The sequence below is a fragment of the Pleurodeles waltl genome, chromosome 4_2, assembly GCF_031143425.1.
Source record: "Pleurodeles waltl isolate 20211129_DDA chromosome 4_2, aPleWal1.hap1.20221129, whole genome shotgun sequence".
Taxonomy (NCBI): Eukaryota; Metazoa; Chordata; class Amphibia; order Caudata; family Salamandridae; genus Pleurodeles; species Pleurodeles waltl.
In genome coordinates this window covers 5,847,597-5,869,336 of record NC_090443.1, presented here as the reverse complement: position 1 = coordinate 5,869,336, position 21,740 = coordinate 5,847,597, and the positions used below count along the sequence as shown (strand labels likewise).

At 40.8% G+C, this 21,740-nt stretch overlaps 1 protein-coding gene across 2 annotated transcripts in view; it reads right to left on the bottom strand.

Annotated features, from left to right (window-relative positions):
- Positions 1-21,740, bottom strand: part of XAB2 (XPA binding protein 2) — a 200,784-nt gene that overhangs the window by 175,298 nt on the left and 3,746 nt on the right. The window contains exons 2-3 of one of the 2 annotated variants that reach the window (XM_069230363.1): positions 17,675-17,823; positions 3,365-3,488 (exon numbers count right to left, since the gene is read on the bottom strand). In XM_069230363.1, the coding sequence (XP_069086464.1) occupies positions 3,365-3,488; positions 17,675-17,823 (273 nt within the window). Of the gene's footprint in view, positions 1-3,364; positions 3,489-17,674; positions 17,850-21,740 lie in introns of both variants that reach the window. The other variant, XM_069230364.1, reaches the window with a different exon arrangement.

Genomic DNA, 21,740 nt, shown 5'->3' with positions numbered 1-21,740 from the left:
AAATGGAGAGAAAAAATAGGAGAAGGACAATTGAGCCATCAAATGGGAAGCCTATGGGTGGGCTGTTGCCCACAAAGTATATACAATATGTCTTGAAGAGACAGCGCAAGCGCTGTCTGGCCGCGACCAAAAGAAAAAAAAGGGGCTATAGAAGGAGTTGCAGGCAGCAGGAGTGTGGAGGGTCGGGGTGGAGTGAAGTAGTACCTGAATCAAACTGGGAGCAGTGGATGAGCACTGATTAACTAGAATCAATCTGTGCTTGGTTCCTGCTCCACAGAAAGGATTGAAGTGACGTCTGACCAGCGCTGGCCAATTTAGGACTCTGAAAAGAAGGACACTGCATCCAACAAATGGTAACCAATAGGCGGGCTCCAAGCCCTTTTTAGTAAAGAATAGTGTCTTGCAAGTGAGAGCACACATGCAAGAGCATGCTCTCTCAGGCTTGGCCCTAAAAAAAACACTGAAATTTCAGTCCACGGTGTGAGGCAAGTGGATTATATTATCTGTATGCTGAAAGGGGGTAAGGGAACTACTTGCTGCTTGATGTGGTGTGGGGCAAATATGCCAGGGCTGCTGCTCAAATATGCAAAGGGTACTGCTGCGCAAGATATTTTGAAGATGCTCCTCAATGGGCAAGTGGTAGAGGTAAAATATGCCAGGGATTTTGCACACATGTCCCAGGGTTTATCTTCAAATACGCCCAGAGTACTGCTGCTCAACTATGCCAGAGTTATTCCTGAAGTGATAGAATCAAAATGCGCCACAGGTGCCATCTAATTATGCAAAGACGGCTACTCAAAAAACAATAGTTCTGCTGCTCACGTGCAAGGGCTGCTTATTGAACTAGAGGTTTCCCATTATGTGCAACAGCTTTCCCGGAAGTAAATGATAGGTCCTTAGGAATCACTGCCAGACATGTTAATCTCAAGCTGAGCTTTGCTAAGCAGTGGCCAGGACCTCTTTCTACAATTCACTCCCAAATACACCACACCCAGTGCACCTACCAATGCAGCAGACTCCTTTCATCCCCCATAAATATAATATTTTGACAATTTAAATAAAATGCATTTCAACTTTTATGGTAGTTAGGTGTTTCCTTAATGGTTATTTTTTACCAAACTTCTGGAACTCATATTCTCGCCGTATGAAGGCTAAAAGCAGGTTTGCCCTGCTCAAATGTAAAATAATTTTCTGTAAATACATGGAAGAAATTAAACCACTTTGCCATCTTAGTCTGATTCTATGCTTTTAATATACCCTTACAAACTGGCGTACCACAGCCACAAATGTCAATCTGTTTTCCCCTCCCAGCACCGGCTAAGGATCAACAACTGAAAACACCATTCCTGCAGTCATGCACACTCCACTTCATCATCCAGCCCAGAAACCTTCAAGACCTCATCCTGGAGCTTTCCATAAAGTACAGACCTCTGCACGCCCTCCCACAACACCAATTCACTCAACTGCATCCCCTCAAACATGTGTTTATCCTAATAAAGATGCCCAGCCACCTCTCCATCCTCCTGTACCCTCTCACTCCACTTCTCCACCCTTTTTGCAGACTCCTAAATACATCTACACCATTTAATCAGGGTCCCATAGAACAGTTTATTCTTCTCATTCAACCACAAACCTTTCTGTCTTCCTCGTACTCACACAATTCTATACCAAGTGTCCCATAACAGTGTGCTCTAGCAACATCCCACATACCCCCATTCATCATAGCAGCACAAATGCCATCTCCTCCTCCTGTAGGCCCCCAATTAGTATGCAAAGCTTTGTGCAATCATCCTTACTAACACAACACCTCATGAGCCCCCCTTCCACACCACCTATCCCAGCATCAGCTTACTTTCTTGCAGCATTCCACAGCGCCTCTTTACCATCTAATGACCTCCCACACACCTCGTAACCTCTGTGCAGACTCCCAAATTGCCTTTTTACCCTTTGACAGCATGCTAAGCTTTTCTCATCCTTAACAAGTTCACGCACAACTCTCTAGTTCCCTACAGCAACCCACACCACTTTCCACCTTTGGGCATCCTCCTAGGACACCACCAGTCCACATGCCACCATTCTCCACCACGCACCCATAGTTTCACAACGCTTCACATTACTAAAACTTAGCACACGTGTTAACACCCCTCTCTTCAGCACCTCAATGCCATCTACCAAACTTTCCAATGCCTCCCATACCATCTCTCAATCTTCCAACACCACTGGTATGTCATTATCAAAACTCTCATACCACTGCATCATGTTCATGTAGGCTTACTTTACACATCCAGCCGCTTACAACCACCCATAATCTTTTGACCCAGCCTCATCCTCTCAGAACAGGTCTTCACCTTTCTGCATCTTGACACACTACCGGTTCCCACATACCTCAAAACACTATGGCAGCCTAACATACAACATGTCTACTTCTGCAGGCTCTCACACACCTTTGCACCTTTCTTCAGGCACCCACATCACCAGTCCACCCCCTCTGCAAGCCTTCATTGCCTCATCCTATTACTCTTGCCAGCTCTCACACTGTACGCTCTTCCGGTCTCCCATACACTTCTCTCTCTTTCTGCACACTCACACATCAGCTCTCCACATTTCTTCAGCCTTCCACGACTTTTCCATCCTCAGAGACCCTACCACCCCCATCATGCCATGCTCCTACAGGGCCTGAAGCTGCCTCTGAAGCTCCTATATCTTCATAGGCCACTTCTTCCTGGCTCCCACCACAGAATCCTCACATGTTGCCATCCTTCCCCCAATCTCAAACATCTCTCCACCCACCAAAATACCAGCTAAGCACTCCTCCATCTTCCTGCAACTTCCAACTCCACTTAACCAAATGTCTGCTATTTTCCACATTAATTCACCCTCTGTAGGCTCCAGTAGAGTATACAACCCTTCTAACATCCTCCCACATAACCTTTACATGCTGCATCAGCCTCCCCAGACTTCAGGATTCTGACCGTAGTATCTATCACAATTGCCACTTTAGCATAGCATAGCACGTCTCCATCCTTGTAGATACACCTACAGATCTGTCATCTTCCTTCCGACTTGATGCAAGTTTTCATGCTTTGTGTAGTTTTCTACCAACCTCTAGACCATCATTTAAGGTACCAAACACTGCTCCTCTGTGTCACAATCTCCCAAACAAATTTTAATTCTCCTACAGTTTCCCACACTACCTCTCAACACACTTGATCTGTCGCTCACACCTTATCACTTTTTCTCAGGCTCATGCACCCTTCTTCAGTCTTCATCACGGGGCTAAACATATTGTTCCAGCCTTCTGAATTGTCCCTCGCACCCCTCCAGCTTTTGAAAGCTCCCACAGTGCCTGCTTTCTCCCAGTTACCTTGTGCATAAAGACCAATGCCCTCTCATGGCAGTTGTTCACCTCCTCAAATCCAGGGTCAGTCACACACCGTGGCTTCACCTGTTTCCGGCGCTGTTTCAGGTAGTTGTACCATAACTTGTAGCTAGAAAAGAAAAAAGAAAGTCAGTGAGGAGTTGTCTCTATGGCAAACCCTATTCTTTGAAGTACATGTTTGCATAATGCTGTGCTTCTAGAAAATGCCCAATGTTCCTTACCCCCTTTTCTTTCTGTGGATTGGTTGCTTCTGTTTTTTTCCCCACATCCACTAAAGCATGTATGCCTAATTATCAATATTAGTTGGGATACTGGTTCCTTTTCTGCAAAAGGAATTGCAATTTCCATACTTCCTTTCATTTGCTCTCCTTAAAGACCCTTGATAATTGCAATACAGAACAAAATAAATTTCCCCAAGGAGTATTTACATGACTGTGCATTTTGCCTCCTGGCTATTGATCTGTTGGAATTTAAGTGAAAGAGCAGTGGTGTATTTGCTCATTTGACAAAGTGCTCCCAATGACATTTTCCTCTGCCAGTGTATATCAGAAACACTGTCTAAAGATAGCTAAGACTTATAGTTAAAAAGAAGCTGATCAAATGCACCAGCAGGAAAACATTAGTTCAGGAACTCATTAGAAAAACATATTTCATGAAAAATATAAGCATAACACCTGGATGCAAAGCACGGTGAAAGTCAATAGATCAGATACAATGGCTGTCTTCTCTCTTGCACCTACTTCAGACGTAAGGATGCATAGCTGTAAAGCAAAGAATGCATTTTTTCATATTGAGATTAAGTTATGCTATGTTACCCACACTGGTATAGCAGGTGCCATTTCTGGATGTCTGTGAGATTTCTTATTGATGAGATTGTGAGGTTACAAAGGCATTGTGGTTTTACTAGAGGTGGACATTGAACTGTTTGGTGTATTATTCAACAATGATAGGGCAGAATGTGCCATTTAATTAGTGCAATGGGATCAAAAGGTTGTCTACAGCCCGGTATGAATGTTGGTGCTGCTAATAGCATGCTGCCAGATATAAAGCTGGAGACATGCAAGACACGTGCTTGTGGTAAGGTTATGATCACATCTAACGATTGTGCGAGAAACAAATTGTGTGACCAGGGTGGCGGGCATTTGGGGTAGCAAATCCTGGTCTGTTTTTTTTTTTTGCATTGAGGCAGAGCTGTTGAGTTCGACATTCTGTTATGAGCTGACAAATGTTCTTTTGTGATGGCAATGCATTGCCAAAAATTTGGCTCCGGTGTTCAACTATGCACCTAAAGTTGCACTGTGTAATGTGTTCTGATGGATACTGTGTGCTGTGAAACTAGTGTCAAAAATGCAAAAAGGATGAACAGGGTGTACCACTGCAAAGGCCTCGCTAAGGATCTACTGCCTTTTTAAATATATTTATTTATTAAATTTTAGGTAGAAATGACAGAAACCGACAAGTGAAATAAAAATGACATAAATTAAGTTTAAACCAATATCAACATTTAAAATCTATAAAAACGATGTCACCTCTCATGAGTAATTCTGTTTGAATATATCTGTAATCTTCACAAGAAAAATACTGTCTTCTAAAATGAAAGTAAACTGTGGAAGAGGATTTTTATTATGAATTGTTCAGTTTCTTCTAAATTTTATTTAGCTTTAGGCATTAAATTCCAGATACTTGGTTGCGTAGTGCAAGTTAAGATTTCAAGGACATGTGGGGGCTTATTTACAAGCCCTGTGCGTCGCCAGTGCATAATTTTTTGTTGCACACTGGTGGCGCATAGTGCAGCCCCATATCTACAAGGCCATGCAAAGCTACTTTGCGTGGCTTTCCATGGCCTTACAGATATGGTGTTAGGTAACACAGCGCAAATCGCTGAGTTGCCTTACATTCTGCAGCACACATAGAAAGAGGAAAACGCCTCCATTGATTGTTTTTGTGACCCTTCCTGCACAGAAACAGCACTGCCTGTGATGCAGGCATCCTTTCACCATGCACCATGCTCCTGCGCAAGGGGGAGGTGACAGAAATGCACTGTATCTTGTAGATACAACGCATCTCTACCCTTTCCGTGTGGCACAGGGCAGCGCAGCAAAGTCCCGTAGTCTTTTAAGCGCCACTGCAGCAACGCAGACTGCAAGTTTCAATGACCTGCCCCGGCAATAGTTTGATGGTGCTGAGGAATGGTGGCCTGGGAAGACAGCACTGGAACACCAAGCCTGACAAGGCGGCTGGTGCCCGTGATACAGATGAGGCCAGAGTTCTCAAAGGAGTCCTTGACAGCAAGTTGGCAGCCAGCTGACGTGAGCACAGTCAACCCACCAAAAAGGGGACAGGCCACGGGCCTTGATCCTGATAAGACGACGTCAGCAGCAGTGGGGGTTTCCACATGGCATATCTGTCTCACGTTAAAAAGGGCCAGTCTGGTAGGGGCTTCTGGTTGGTGTGTGGTGCAAACAACGAGCAACATGAGAAGCCCTCCCCAGGGCAACCGGGCCAAGTGTGGCCTAAAACCTCTCGACAGGAACACAAGGGACAGCAGGATGAGAGTGCTGATCCACTGCCTATTGAGCATGACACGAATGGTGAGGCAAGGGCAATTTCCACAGCAATACAGTAGGGAGGGAGGTTGAGTCTTCTGGCTAGGAAAACGAGAGGAAATGGGCGGGACACAACTAAGGAGGGGAGTGGGGTACAGCCCCCCTCACCTACCACATCACTGAAACAAATGGCCAGGTGCAACACACAAAATGGGCAAAAACCACCTGAGGGCATAATCTGGTCTGCAGGAACAAGATACCTAGATGTGCTGCCCTAAGTGCAACATTTCACTCAGACTACTGCAACAGCTGGAGTTGGAGACCAGCCTACTGACAGGACATAAGGTGTCCTATCAGCAGGAGGGCCTGCTGCCAGGCATTATTATTCACACATTCCAAGCAAAGGTGGTAAATTACAGACAAGTTGTTAAAAGCACACCCCCACACCAAGGTTACGTTTGCAGATGTAGATTTATTACAGATAACATCCAGCACCGCTAACAGCTCCTTGCCAGGCTCCCACTTCAATTTTAACTGCCAGAGCATGGAACCCTAAAAACTGACATCCTGTTACATATATAGAATTCTGGTGTGCGTATAACATAGACAAAGTATGGCATTGTCTCTAGACCACTGGTTCTTTAAATTTCGACTTCTGTGAACCCCAACTTAATCATTACTGGAATCCAGGGACCCACTGAATCATTATTGGAATCCGAAGACCCCTACTAACCCCACCTTAAGCTATTTCGAAGATTTGAACCTCAAAATAATACACAAAAATACAGAAACATCCAACAAACATTCATCAAACACAGATACACAAATGATTACATGTTTTCTTTAATTCACAAATATAAAGAATATACATTTTTATTTTAATGCGAACATTGGTGCTTTTGTAAGCTCAAACGAGGCCACACATCTTCCATACACTAACCTCTTTGATGCACTTGCACTGCTTCCTCAAAGCAATCTGAGGACCCCAACCTAACTTTCAGCCTCCAATTTCAAATTCCTTCATATTTAAGGAATACTTTTAAATTGTCAATGGCACATTTTGCTTCTTTATTTACATATGCTTTATAAACCAGTTGATATTATTTAATTTTTTATGCAGTTGCGGACCCAGTGAGAAGGAGTAACAAACCACCAGTGGTCCCCGAACCACAGGTTAAGAACCACTGCCCTAGACCATAACTGAATGACCTTAAGCCACATGACCGAGAGTGGTGGAAGCAACCCAAGTACAAGAGCAATTACCTGGGAAATAAATACAAACTTGGGATATTTGTAGGTGGCATTTTTCAATTACAGAAGGGCTGCTACAGGAACATGATTTGCCTAGAAATCCCAGCCCCCGATATACCTCCATAAAAAAACGTTGTCCAGAGATTTTCATTTTTTTATTTGTTTTTTGGATCATTAGAGAAGTAATTTAACTTAGATAGATATTGACGATCCTGGGCGATTTTTTCTGGATGACATTTTTAAAAATGGTGGCTGTGTTGCAGTGATGATGTAATATTTCAGGAACCTGAGACCTATGTACTTCATTTTGGTGTCAAAACATAGGTTTTTGGGGTCAAGTAGTGTTTTAAAGATGGAAAATAACTCCTCAGAGGAACCCTTCCGACATTTTCCAAAATGGTGGCTCTATAATGTGTTTTATCCATCATATCGGTAATTTATTTTAATATTGTTTTTGTTTCAGGTTTTCTGTTGATTCATATTTGTAAACATGAGGGAAAACAGGTGGTAGAAGAGGATCTTTACCTACTGAAAGTGTTGCTAACTACAAAATCTGAGGACTCCTTCAAAGAAAAATGTGTCATATGCCACACTAATCTGAAAGTCAGAGTGAAACCTAAATATGAACTTAAATTCTGTGGTTATCTTGTCTGAATCATTATTGTTTATAGCATTAGGCCTTACAATATAGAGCACAAAGAAAACATTTATAAAATACAGTAAAAATTACACATTGAAAGCTAATGCATACCATAAAGAGACCCACAATAAAACAGCATAATATAGGCAACTAATATTCAAGTCCATTTTGTCTACAAGCACAACCCTGATTGGCAGGCTCAGTTATTTTATTGGTGAATTTAAGGCGTAATATACTATAAGTGTAAAAACTGTAGTACTCATTTTCAGTTCTATGAAATACATCAAGTAAGACACAGTAACATCCTAGGTGAGTGAGGCTATGGTTGATTAGTGGCTGTATAAGGATATCTCTGAGCCCTTCTTGTGATAAGCCATGCTCCCAAAAGGTAGCTAAATACATGTTTGGAAATAGTTGGCAGGTCTGATCTGGCGCAAAGTGCTAGTGCATCTGTGCAAGATGTAATTGAAAATTGTTTAAACAGTGGGATGAACAAGTTTTGGTGCAAAAAAAAAAAAAAGAAGCATAAAGTGCATTGTAGACTCCTTGCCGACCACTGTGCAGTCACAAAGGTCATAGATGGCCCATTCACTGGAGAATTTGGCAATGTATGTTTTGGTGGGTAGATGCCGAAGCAAAATTTTAAATATAAAGTGCGGCGTGAGGCAGAGCTGAAGTTATTCAGGTACTGTTACATGCCCAGGGTGGACTCTGTGTGCAAATAATAACAAGACAGGACAGAGGAACATGCTATGCCAATACATGTCTTAAGTTTATTATGTAGAGATGCTTTATTTACCATGTCAGCGGTGGCGCTGTTGTTAGTCGCTAGGTCTGACCATAGTTGCTCAAGACCAAGATTTTGAAGACAACTTCTTACGTAGCATGTCCATGGGTAATAATAAACTATCCCAGCTGTCCACAACTCAATTACTGATTTCAACAAGCATTTGCAATGCAATAGGTCTCACATTTACTTGAGTTTAAGCTATTGGCATTGTAAATTCATAACTGGACTTTTCTTGCCCAATAAATTGGTCAACCCTGACTCATAGTTTCACCTTTCCCTGCCACAGAATTCCAGTGGCCCTGCATATAACCAAAGCACTTCTGTGTACCTTCTTCCTCTATCTGCAGCAAAAATTGAAAATGTTGCCATGTGGCATCCTAATATATATCTGCCATGCTAACTCCAATAGAATACCACTTTCACCATCTCATCATCAGAGTTGCTGGCTGGCTAACAATTCCTCAAAAAAGACACAAGAGAGCCAAAGAGGAGAAATAAACTAAAACAGTTACCCAAACATTTCAAGAGTGTTCACAGTCATAGTGTAATAAGGATGTTAAGTTGGCCTGAATCACTGTTATAATAGTAATAAGGATAGATTATTAAAACATATACAGTTATCATATAAACCTTTATAAGAAATAAACTTTTGGCATTAAACTGTAATGCTCAAAACAGCTCCTAGAGGGCACCATAACGAAAATATAATTTGTAAGAAACATGGTCATGTAACCCTATTGTTAGCCCCTAGAGGGCATAACCCCATTAATAAAAACAGGAGGAAGTCGAGCAATGTAACCATTTACTCAGCCCCTAGAAGATATTTTATGGCTAGCAGGCCTCCTGCAACAATATTACAAACAAGGCCTTTAAAACAAAACTCCTCCCAGCTGTAAAACAAGCGTTCTAGCCATGAGAAAGCTTAAAAGACACTGAATGGTGGGAGGGATTATTATTTTGGGGTCCCCACTAACATAGTGTGAGGACCCAGAGATGATGCAGACAGAAAGAGCATTCTGAAAGTGGCCCCATAGTCCTAGGACAATCACAGGTTGAGTTATGAGCAAAAATGTTTTGTAAAAGTAATACCCTGCAAAGTATTATGGGGCACGTTTCCGTGCCACGAATATTTGAGTTTGATGAAAGGACTGTAATGCTTAGAACTTCCCCTAGAGGACACCACAATGAAAATTGCATTTGTTAGAAATATAGTCATGTAACTATATAGTTAGCCCCTAGACGGCATAACCACACAAAAAGAAAATGACAGAAAGTAATGCATTGTAACCATATATTTAGCCCCTGGAGGGTGTATTGCATTGCACATTTTCAGGGCTAGCTGGCCTACAGCAATGATATTACAAACAAGGCCCTTAAAAAACAAACTACTCTCAGCTGTAAAACAAAATGTTCCAGCCATGAGATCTTAAAAAGACATTGATTGGTGAGAGGGGTCATTATTTTGGGGTCCCCACTAACCTAGTGTGAGGACTCAAAGATGACCTAGACAGAAAGAATGTGTTGTGCTGAACGTTTTGGTGGTGGTCCTATTGTCCTGGGACCACCACAGGCTGACTTATAAGCAAAAATGTTTAGTAAAAGGAATGCGCTGCAAAGTATAATGGGGAGAGTTTCCCTGAGTGCAGTTAATATTATAGTATCAGCCCTCCCGCTGTGCAGGAGAGTCACTTTCGCTTTGAGGATTTATGTTTTACGTATTTACGTAAAGCATTTACCAATTTCAAGTGTTTTAAGGGTAGAGACACAAGAAATTACTCTGATTAGGTAACTGAACAATGTGACCAGCGTTCCAATACCGCCGATCGAGTTCACGCAGGTATGACTGTTCGCGTTGTGAGCAACATGGACGCCATGCAACACGAAGGGAAGAGAAAAACGGAAAAAGTTTGTCCACGCTGAAGTAAATCAGCAATTGTGCAATAATCCTTGTAACAAGGGCAGTCTGCAAAGCGTGACAAAAAAAGCCTCAAGGCGGGACATACGTAAATCATTTACCAATAACATCAAGTGATTTTTGAAAGGCAACCCCAGGAACTAATGAAAGTGCTGGGCGTGGTTAAAAGCCCCAAATACTTACAACAGGTCAAAGCACTTGCACGCTCGACCTAAAAAGGACTCTCCATGCAAAAAAGCATAGTCAATACGGTACCGGAGCAAGGGCTATATGCTCATATATACGAACTATGCCTGTTTTTAGGTACAGGGGAGAAGTGGTGTGTCAGGGCTCAGGTGTAATAGTGATTTCAGGAATTAATTTTCTGTTTGAAACTGCTTGCTGTTGCCATATCCCCATAGCTCTGCACTGCAACTTGCTGTATCCACTGCTTTTTGCTTGTATACTTGAAGCACGATGGCCAATCTGTGGCAGCCATTTTTCTTTGCAAGCCTTCAAATTGCATTGGCAGACCGCTTTAGGGTGGCAGCTGCTTTGTCAACTTGGACACGCCAGGACAAGTCATTGTTGAAGGAGATTGCTAGATAGTCATAGACCTCGACTGTTTCGAGTACCATGCCAGCAATTCTTCAGGGTTTTATCAATGATAGAGATGGTTCCAGCAACATTAGTTCTGTCTTTTGTAACTTAACACATTTGCTGGTACTTCAAAGAAAAATGTTCACGTCAGGTTACGGCGTCTGACAAACTGCTGCTTATTCTTTTAACATCGGATTGGTGTTCACTTTTCTTTCACCAACTGCAAAGTGAGAGGAGTTTTTAAAGTAAATTATGTGACACTATTCATGGAGTACAGGAAGTGTGAAAGGAAAGGCTGTAGAATTATTTTGTGCACCACACAACAAAGTGTAAGCACTTGTAAGTTAGCTGCAGGCGTAAAGCAGACAGGAAAGCAAAACAGAGCACATTTTTTGTAATTCTGAAGGGTGCAAGAAAACAGTTTTAATAAGATCAAAACAAATGAACACTATTTGGTGCAGCACAAATTATAAATATTCACAAAACAAGATTCTCATACATTATCATTTGTGTGTTAAATAGTTTTTTATCAGTAAAACTGCATGTTTGTGCAAAGTTATAAGCCACTTTAATGGAAAATGCACTGTCTGTAAAGGACAATGCGCTGCCACATGATGCTTCAGTTACATTTAAAAAAACGTCACTCACTATGTCCATTAAAGTTAGGTGGATCACAAAGGTTTATTGTTCTAAAAAGTGAATAATGGTTCTAAAAAAGTAAGGAACTACTGTGTTAGAGGACACTCAACAGCACAGAAGCCTTTCCTCCACATACTAAAGAAGCACAACACAAGCAGTATCAATGCAAGCTCTTCATACAAAAAGATAAATCCTTCACAACAACAAAACATGCTTACCTCACAAACAGTGAAAATATTTGAGGGGAGCAAAAAGCCAAGCCCAAGACTTCCTGACCCCAGCAGTGTATGAAACCGGGTTTGAGGTCCTGGAGTCTAACATGAGTTAATGTGTTCCTTGAAAGTGTGCATTTGGAGATGGAGTAAGTGCAAGAGTTTTTTTAGGGGTCATACTATTAGGACAGTATATGCTGGAGGGAGGTACAGGTAGAGACCTGCTCGGTGGGATGGCTCATCGACCTATTGCTAGTATCTCTGCCCTCTCCAGAACTTCTTTGTCACCCCTCAGAGACCATATACAGGCCATACAACCCTTGGGGTTTCTAGTGGATAGAAGAAAGATAAATCCTAAGTCTGCTGAGAAGAGGGACATAAATCTATTGTCACAGATCATCTGCTGGCAAGTAGAGGCATTCAGTTGGCACATGCATGATCAACCAGTCACGAGTTGGGTCTCAACCACCCTCAGAGACTGTCTTGCTAGGCCTGAAACATACTTAGTGAGCTCCTTGACAATCCTCCTAGACCAAATAGTCGACCATTCAAAACCCTCAGCTGTCACTTAACTTTCACTGATTCTCAGTCACCCTCATTTGGTTTTAAACATACTCTGCCAGAGGTCAATCAGTCAAACCCCATGTACCCGGCTTCCACTTTTCCATCAACACAATCAACTCTCTGCCATCTCACCATATGTCGCTCTCTGCTGAAACTCCAAAGGATCCAAAATACCCATATTCAAGAGATTCTTATCTAACCCATCTTGCCGTTCATTATATTCTTTTGAATTCACCTCTTGTTTATGTTTCTCTGGCTCACCTCTAATTTTCCTTCCATTCTCACCACTCTCCTCTTTCTTTACATTTTCCTTACACACACTCACACACTTGGGACCAAGATGTTTGAACACGTAAAACACCAAAAAGTCACTGCACTCCCTAATGTCCCATGCAACCCTGTGGAAAAACAAAAACAGGAAAGGAAAAAAATATAAATGGAACCAGCAGCAAGCAAGACTCAGCAATATCCAATTCGAACAACTATATAAAGCTTGCGCTTCTATGTAGGGTTTGCTACTCAGATTTTGCACCACTGTAAGTGACAAATGTTCATGTAAAGCTGATACAACTCTGCTGGAATTCAAAACCACTGCAGGTCACATATACATTTCTGCAAAAGGCACAGTACTGTCCCATATATTCACCAACCTCCTGCTGTATATTGTATGACTCAAGCAGAATGTCCAACACAACATTCAGGCCTAGATTTACTTTGCATTTGTGTGCCTCAATGCAGCATTTTACAGTGTAAATGCCAACCTCTATCAACCGCCTTATGCTAAAGGTTTGTAGCGCAGTAAGTTGAACCCCACGTAGCACCCAAATTGGTTTGCACCTTGAAGCACAAACCTCTCATTCATTTATGCAAAAGGAGCATGTTCAATATAGATTGCCGCAAACACCTTTGAATTTGATGCAAAGTTAGGTCAACTAAACAGGCTTGCCTGGTTTTGCACCAGTCTTTACGCCCAGCTTAACAAGGCACAAAAAAGGGGACAAACAGTATATATAGCGCATGACACGTTGCATGTCACACAGACCTTCAACATGTGTGAGTAATGTGTTTTTTGGCTTACACTTGTGCCGCACATTAGGATTTGTACTGGAGAGATCACAAATTTCATGCGAGAAACAGCATGCTCATCTTTGCACCATACGGCAAGGCTAAGCGCCATGCAAAGCAAACCTTTTTTGGTATGTGCTCTGTCGATGTAATCGCATGACTCTTGAATGCAGCACAGCACTTTCCATACAGCACTCTGTTGCATGAAGGATAATACATTTAGGCATCTTTTACCCAAGTAAGAATGCCAACAGAAGGTTTTTTTCAGTTTGCATTTAACAAGTACTGCGTATAAAGAGTGGTCTTAGAGCACTATAAGAATAAAACAAAACATAATAAAGAAGTATATTGTAATTTAATACACAAGTCTAATTTTATAGTCGTCTTTTCAAAAAGCAAAATTCTTCTTCTTCTGCCAATGTACTGTCTCTGTCTTTCCACTGCCTCTTTGTAGGTGCGTATTCTCTCTTTTGACTGAGTGGAAGTGTTGTGGAGTACACCTGCTATTTATCTTTAGACATGGAATATCTGATAATGGCACATTTATTCCTTATGACTTTCCAGTAGACCCACTGGATACTTTGAAAATCCGAAATCACTGTCCTTAGCGAAGAAATAAAATGAAAATATGGGACAGAGTATAACAGAGTATGCATGATTTATATAGATATAGGTCAGGCACTGATTGTTCAGTCTTAGATATGGCCTTGTGTAACCAAAAACATCACAGCAATGGAAATGTGTATTTGTAACCCATGGAAAACTATCTTTGGTAGGTCGAGAATTGATATGGTTTTAGTGGCAAGCAAAACTGAAAAAAGGCCAAGTCTCAAGTAACTTGGGAAAAAGAGCTTGGAAGCCATCAAATGATGTCCAGTGGCAAGCGTGTTCTGTAAAAACATATACGGCTTGATTACAACCTTTGCAGAATGAGGGAATGTACCATAGAAAGGAAGGACCATAATATAACTGAGGGTGGGCGACCACAGAGGGGTGGGGTTAGTTTGTAAATCAAAGTTACCCGGAGGAGTTGTGAAATTTGTTATGTGACATTGGTTTTCCTATGTTGATGTAACGTGAGACATTGATGCATACTGTCAAAACACTGATATTTTAAAATACAATAAAAGCAAGTGAAACTAAAGTACAGCTACTGTACCCATATCCTATCAAAAAAAGTATTTTTATCTATTGATGAGCAAATCACTCTTTCTATAGTGGGTAGTTTCGAGATTCCTTAAGGCAGTCAATGATGTCCACATAGTTTGGTTTTTCTAATTTTTTATGATCAATTTTTAGGTACACTGATCACTCTGTGGCTCGACAGTATATTGTGAGCACCAACACCACCTATCCCAGAAAGGTCACTGAAAACAACTAATTTGTCTTTCCTGAACTACTACACAGTTAGTTATTTGACGTATTTATTTTTACACCAGCCCCCAAGAACAAGATGTCTTTTGAGCATTCCATAAGCAATTGTTTGCGGTTTCCTATGCTTGAACTGAATTTCCAATAGGAATAAGAATCAATCAATCATGCATTTTTAATTTTTACACAGTCCAGTGTATTATAAAACATAAGGTATGTTGTGTTACTCTTCCAGAGAGGTCAATCATCATGGCTGGGATATTGATTAGTTCTTTAAACCAGTTCGAGCTCTGATAATTCTAGCCCAGTTCTTTTGATCGGGCAGATTTGTATTTCATAGAAACGTAAATCTTTGTGTGACCTGTTTCCTGAACATGAATGATAGGGGAAAAAGGCAGCCATCAATCCTACTATGTCAATTTAAATGCCAAATATAGGCACTGTAATTCGTCTCATGGTACTGAACCTCCAACACCTGGGTAAGGCTCTCAAACCCAGAACCTTACAGACAGGAGCTGTGCTTGGGATGCTCACACCCGAGATTACAGTTGTACGAATACATAATATAGTCATTCATTCAGATACGATTGCGAGAGAAATCTGCTGAAGTCATTTTCAGGTACAAGCACTTTTACTTAGTATACAAAACAAAGTTGGTTTATCTCTGTAATTAACGAAGTAATCGCATCCATTCGATAATCTCGCAAGAAAACAAAGGCACAGATGAGAGCATGATTAAAACTGGAGTTGGTACGAAAATTACTCTGGGGTGTCGTGTGTTGATAAAACTTAAATGACATCAATAAATATCGGTCGAGTTCTTTGGACGGTAAGTAAGTAGCTGCTTCAATTAATGTCCAAAGTCAGTGGCACAAACAAAAAGAGGTTGTGTGAATCAATTTAAATGGCTCTTGTAGTTCCGCATAATAATCCGAGTACGGATGGAAAAGGAGCCCTCATCTTCTTGCAATGGGCTCCATACAGCAAATTGCTTGATAGCACAGCAGACCATTTACTTCGTGCTCCAACCATACTCGGATTCCTCTCTGGAGTTCGGCGTTTTTGGTGAGATGAGATCTTCTGTACTTTTCCATCCTTGATGTAAGCAGTTAAAAAAAAAAATCCAAAGTATGTGTGTGTTCCATTGCTCATGTGTTTTTACACACATCATTTTGGTGACATCATATTTCTTATTAGGTTCAGCTTCCCTCAAAAAAGGCTAAGATCTAACAATTTCCAATTGTTGACTTCTCTCAAGTTTCTTAAAACCCTACAATGTATTTTAACATGTTTATCTTTTAGTCTGGTAATTGTAATACCCAGATATGTTATGTCCAACCGTCATCAATTGCATTACAGCATTAATCTATTTTTCAGGATCAGATACAAAATGAATAAAAGGCATGCATGAAATATATAGGAGAGCCTTTATTGGAATATCCCCATGGTCAATCCCCTTTACATTTCATATCACCTTAATATTAGTGCAAACACTTCTAAAGTAATGTCAAATAGTAATGGAGACATAGAACAACCTTATTTACTGCCCCTTCGTATAATTGTGCCATGCTTCGATAAAATCCATTTCCAATTGTGGACAAACATGACTGGCATTTGCTCTTCAAACTTTAAAGCCAAATTATATGACCCTATTTTGGACTACTTATACAAGAGGTTTAGATTTCTCATCTGACCAAAACTAAGAAACTTTGCTCAAATCTTGTAAGCATTTTTGCTTAACAAGAGATTGCGCACATTTGCTGTACAAATTAGTAGTGTTATTTCTGTTGAAAGTCGTACATAAATTATGTATAGAAAACGAAAATGTGTACTGACACAAAAAAACAGAACTCACTGTATTATAATGAAAATGTTACACACTGAAGACAAGATTACTTTTATTGTGTATCGATACCAACACCAGCATGGACTATTATAGGTAGTATGTTGTGGTGAACGTGTGTTACATCAATACAAATAATTCAATCAGCACTCCTCTATACTATGGGCTTTGCTATCAATCTTATCTTGCCCCTTTGCACAACTACGAATTTAGCCCTTGTTTCAGGGATAAAATTCTGCAAACTGTAAATAAACAGCTATATTTATCATGTGCCCAGAGACAATTAGTTTCCTCTCTACTGTGAACAATTACATGAAAGCATTGGCTCATTTGGTTGTCATGGAAGTCCTGTGCATGTTCTTCAGGTCCTGATCCATGCTAGACTTTAAAGATAAACACAATGTAAAAGGCTTCCATTTTGATTATTTGCATGTTTATTGTGATGTGAATATCCTGAAAAGGTGGCATAGTTCAGAGCTTCCTGAGCCCAAGTTTCACATACAGACTCTAAATGTTGTTGCTGTACACTGAAACTTAAAGTGCGTCACAACCAAGCTAACCCCTCCACAAACATATAAATAGCAAAAACGATAGGGACTTTGAACTACAGAATCACTGTTGTAACCAGCATAAACAATGAACCAGATGAACTGGCCTGTTGCCAATGCATTCTGTTAAACAATGAGCCACACCATTTCCATACAAAGCCAATGAATGTGAGTGGCACAACATTTAATCCTGAACTCTATGCTCATTCAAATAGGTGTCAAGAAAAAGAACACAGAATTTGTAAATAAAGCCAAATATGCGTTCAGGTCTCTGCATCATCAACTTGAAGTCTTACACCGATTATGAAAGGTGTCTTGGAAAAGATACTTACCTTCCAGGAAGCTCTTTGAGGGCCCGCTCGTAGATCAAGTTAAGCACATTTTGAGGGGCATTCTGTTTGAATTCGATGTAGCGAATCCAGCATTTGACGGAGAAAGGATTACGTAGGATCTCCTCCTCATACTGCAAATCCTCTTCTTCCTGCAGAGGAGACAGCTATTTAGCCCCTGAGGAGGTTGAAACAAAATAAAACTTTTGGGCCTGCCAAACAAAGTTACCATTTGACAGAGCTTCATAGACCTTTGCTAAGAAAACTCAAGCAATATGTAAACATATCTGAGAATGTTAAGTACAGACTAGTAAAGAAAGGCCAAAGTTATCAGACAACAGATTTTTTTTCTTCCAAGAGACGTTATACTTTAACATTAACTATAATGACCTGCTCCAATTCAATAACAATGTGTAACCATATATATATTTATACATGTACACACACACATAAAGGGTTATGTTGATATCTACTTGTACATACTCAAACTAGATAAATAATTAGCACCTGTGTGCTATTATCTTAAAAAAATCATCAAGTGGTTCAGAGGACATTACAATAGAACACAGATCGGGAGAGTGAATGGTCTGTAAAAGTTCTTACTTCTCCAAAAGTACTTCATTGCACCACAAAAAAAGGTTGCCAATCACATATTTTATTGCTTAAGCGCTAGCCTTGCCATTCAGTGTAATCCAGACTTCAAGTTATATATTAAATTAGTGCCTTGCCAACTAATGGGTGTGTAAACTACAAGGGTCTCTTTCAATAATAATAGTTTAACTAGTAACATATAAATAAATGTTTCAAATTATCCACCGCTTAATTGTCAATACTCTGTGGCTCTACTAGGAACACTGCAAGAAGTGTTCCGACTTTTTAGATACTGATAATGTTATCTAATCTCTCAGGCCATTCTGAGATGGGCAGTACTACCCATTACTCTCATGCACCCTACCACTTACAGTTCTGCCTTGGGGAATTCAAGTTCAAAATTCAAATTTTATTTCAATTCATTAAATCGTACAATTCAAGTTACACAATTCTGGTGGAAATCAAGGATTTGCAACCAAGCTTTAGTAAAAGCATATCATTTGACTTTAAAAACAATAACAAAGTTTAAAATTCGTGGCTAATCAATTCATAAAGACTGGTTAAAAATCAAAGTGGTCCATATACTTAATAACTTTGCTATGTGATTGTGGACAACTCTCATTTAGACACACTGAAATTGAGTCGCAACCAAAATGAATTCAAAGTTTAATAATACTGTCATAAACAAAAGTTTTGTTCGCTAATGCTAATCACGATCGGACAACAACACAGGACATCCTCAAACAACGTTGTTATAAAAACACAGAACATACATCATTAGGGCCAAGCTTCCTGAACCACCAGTGAATAACTGTTCTGTTGAGGAAAGTGGGCCAAAAAATATTTCCTGGTCTATTTTAAACTTGCCTAAAATTAAGCTTTTTTCATTTTCCATCTGTCACTAAAGTATTTGAAATAATTCACATTTCCAAGGCGGAAAGGGGGGTCTGTAAGCGGTTTGTGAATGTCCACAAATATACATGTCTGTGAGTGTTTCCCAACTTCCAGTAAAAGCTGTGCTTTAGAACATCCACTTCCCACCAATTGATTATGATTTGCTGTTATAGGATTTTCCACACTCATGGTTGAGAAATCAGTAGTAGCACATGCATCATGTCCATCGCCACTCTGGGACTGGCATTAACACCTGCTGCCCCAGGGTACTCTACCTGCAGTATAACATGTTACCTCATGGCATTTGTGGACTAGCACATTACCAATGGCACTAAGCATTAACAGTCTAGCACTAGGGTGACCACCTGGCATTGAGGCAAATTCTGTACAGGACTGTAAAAAATTCAGGACAAAGGGTCAAAATTCAGGACAAAAATTCAGGACAAAGGGTCAAAATTCAGGACAAAAATTCAAGAACAAACGTCAGTTTTACAGACACACTTAAGAGAGGCCATGCCTCACTATGCTGTCAGTGCATTTATTTACTCTTTTTTAACATAGCACTATTTATTCACTGTGGACCTTTTGTGATTGCCTCCTGGTATGCTACATTCAGGTGTCACATTACGTACTTGTTCAGTAGTAAATTAATGCCCTTCAGTACTGCGGCAAGGCCATCACCCCTACCAAAATCTACCCGATCTTTCCTGAAGAGAAAGTAACAGCAACATTTTGATTATGTTTCTGAACATTTTAAAACCCCTGGCAAACAGTTTGGGAAACATTAAGGTAATTAACCTTATGCTAGTTTAAACAAATTGAACAAAAACATCTAGCTTACCCCAACCGCCCATGGACTTTCAACCTAATTTTTTTTTAAAGAGGCAGGGCAGATGGTGTGGGCGACAGTCTCACACCTAATGTCAGGATGTGATGTACCCATAACTGGTCTGTAGTCTCACTGCACTAGAGTGTATGTCTGGGACTCTACATTTATCTCAGAAATGGGAGCCCGGACTACCAATCAAAGATAATAAAAGAAGAGGATGAAATCGAGATCAAATGGGAGATCCACAACAAGTAATTCAAAGGGTTGTTGCTAAAAACTGGATAAATAAAGAAGAGAAGAACAAGGTGGGACAATTCCTAAAATCAGACAAGATGGGTCCACCAAGACTATTCAAAGGTATTGGGTACCTGGGGAGTTGTCTCTGCACACAGGACTGAAACAGAAGGGGCACTGTCATGGGGTTGAACAAGCAACACCCATCCACCTTGGCAAACTCTTCTGGTGCAATGGTCCGCTGTTAGTGCTTTTGAAGGGTGAGCAGGGGCCAGACCCCTTGCAAGGTTGTGCAAGGCAATTGCCCACTTTCTCCATGTCTTTATATGGTTTTGAAATTGAGCAAAAGCCAAACTAGAGATCTGGGTTATCCCTAAGTGTCAAGTACACATAGAATCTTCATATACAATTAGATCTCAGATTGAACTGGGAACCAGTTAACTTTTGATACCTAGTGATTAATATCTACCATTCTTACACTGATTTCCAGGATGAAAATCCTCGGCAGAGCGAACGGTCCCTCCAAGCCCAGTTTGTGTTTTGGTCTTCTCTTCTGCTTTCTGTAGTGGGCCACCTGGCACTAGTGAGGATGGTGTGCTACCCCAATGATAGTATTATTTTGCAAATCTTCCCCTGCTCATCCTTCATTCCTTCTTTAGACAGGCCATTCATCTGATTTGGTCACTGCGGTGCCATCGGGAGCTCTTTCCATTCTAAAGCTACCCATGATTGCAGGTGGATTAGGTCTTCTGGACTTAGAATGCTATTATTCAGCTGCACAGGTCCAATGGGTGGCTCACTGGCTTTCTGCCCACCCCCTGCATGAGATGGGGTTTATCAGCAAAGACTTTTAAGGAAGGCTTAATACACTGCTCATTGTTTCCTACTGACCATTCTATGGATCACCATCTGGGGTTATGCACGGCTTTCTCTTGCCTTGCCAGAACCTGTAAACTCACTGACACGAAGAAACCTTATGCTCCTGCACTACCTTTGCTAAGCCTTCCCACTCGCACAGGATGGCTGTGCTCAGAGCAACTCCATCAGTGGCATGTTGCAGGTATCTTAAAATTGGGGACTTTGTTTCTGAACAGTGAGCTACTAAATTTCCAAACCCTTGTGGCAGACTGCCATCTTCACCCGGTCAACTCCTTACTTACAACCACCTTCAATAATCATTAAATGCCCTATTTCATGTCTGCCACCTAGCACTAACCCTACAAGAGGTGTGCCAGAAGCTCTGTACCATAGGAAATGGTGGCAAACTGATAGAATGGGTATACAGACCTATCCTGCAACATGGAAACCACTCCAGGTCTTCTCGTCATACTACCTGGGTGATTGATGTAGCCAAACCTCTGCAAGAAATGGACTAAAACACTGGACTTTCCCCACAAAGTATCCCACAGCTGTCACTTTAAGTAAATTCATAGTGCTTCCTTGTGAATGCATTCTGCCCATTGCTTGCCATTGGCCTTGTGGTTTGTAACTCACAATTTGTTGCTTTCAATTTGCTGGCTT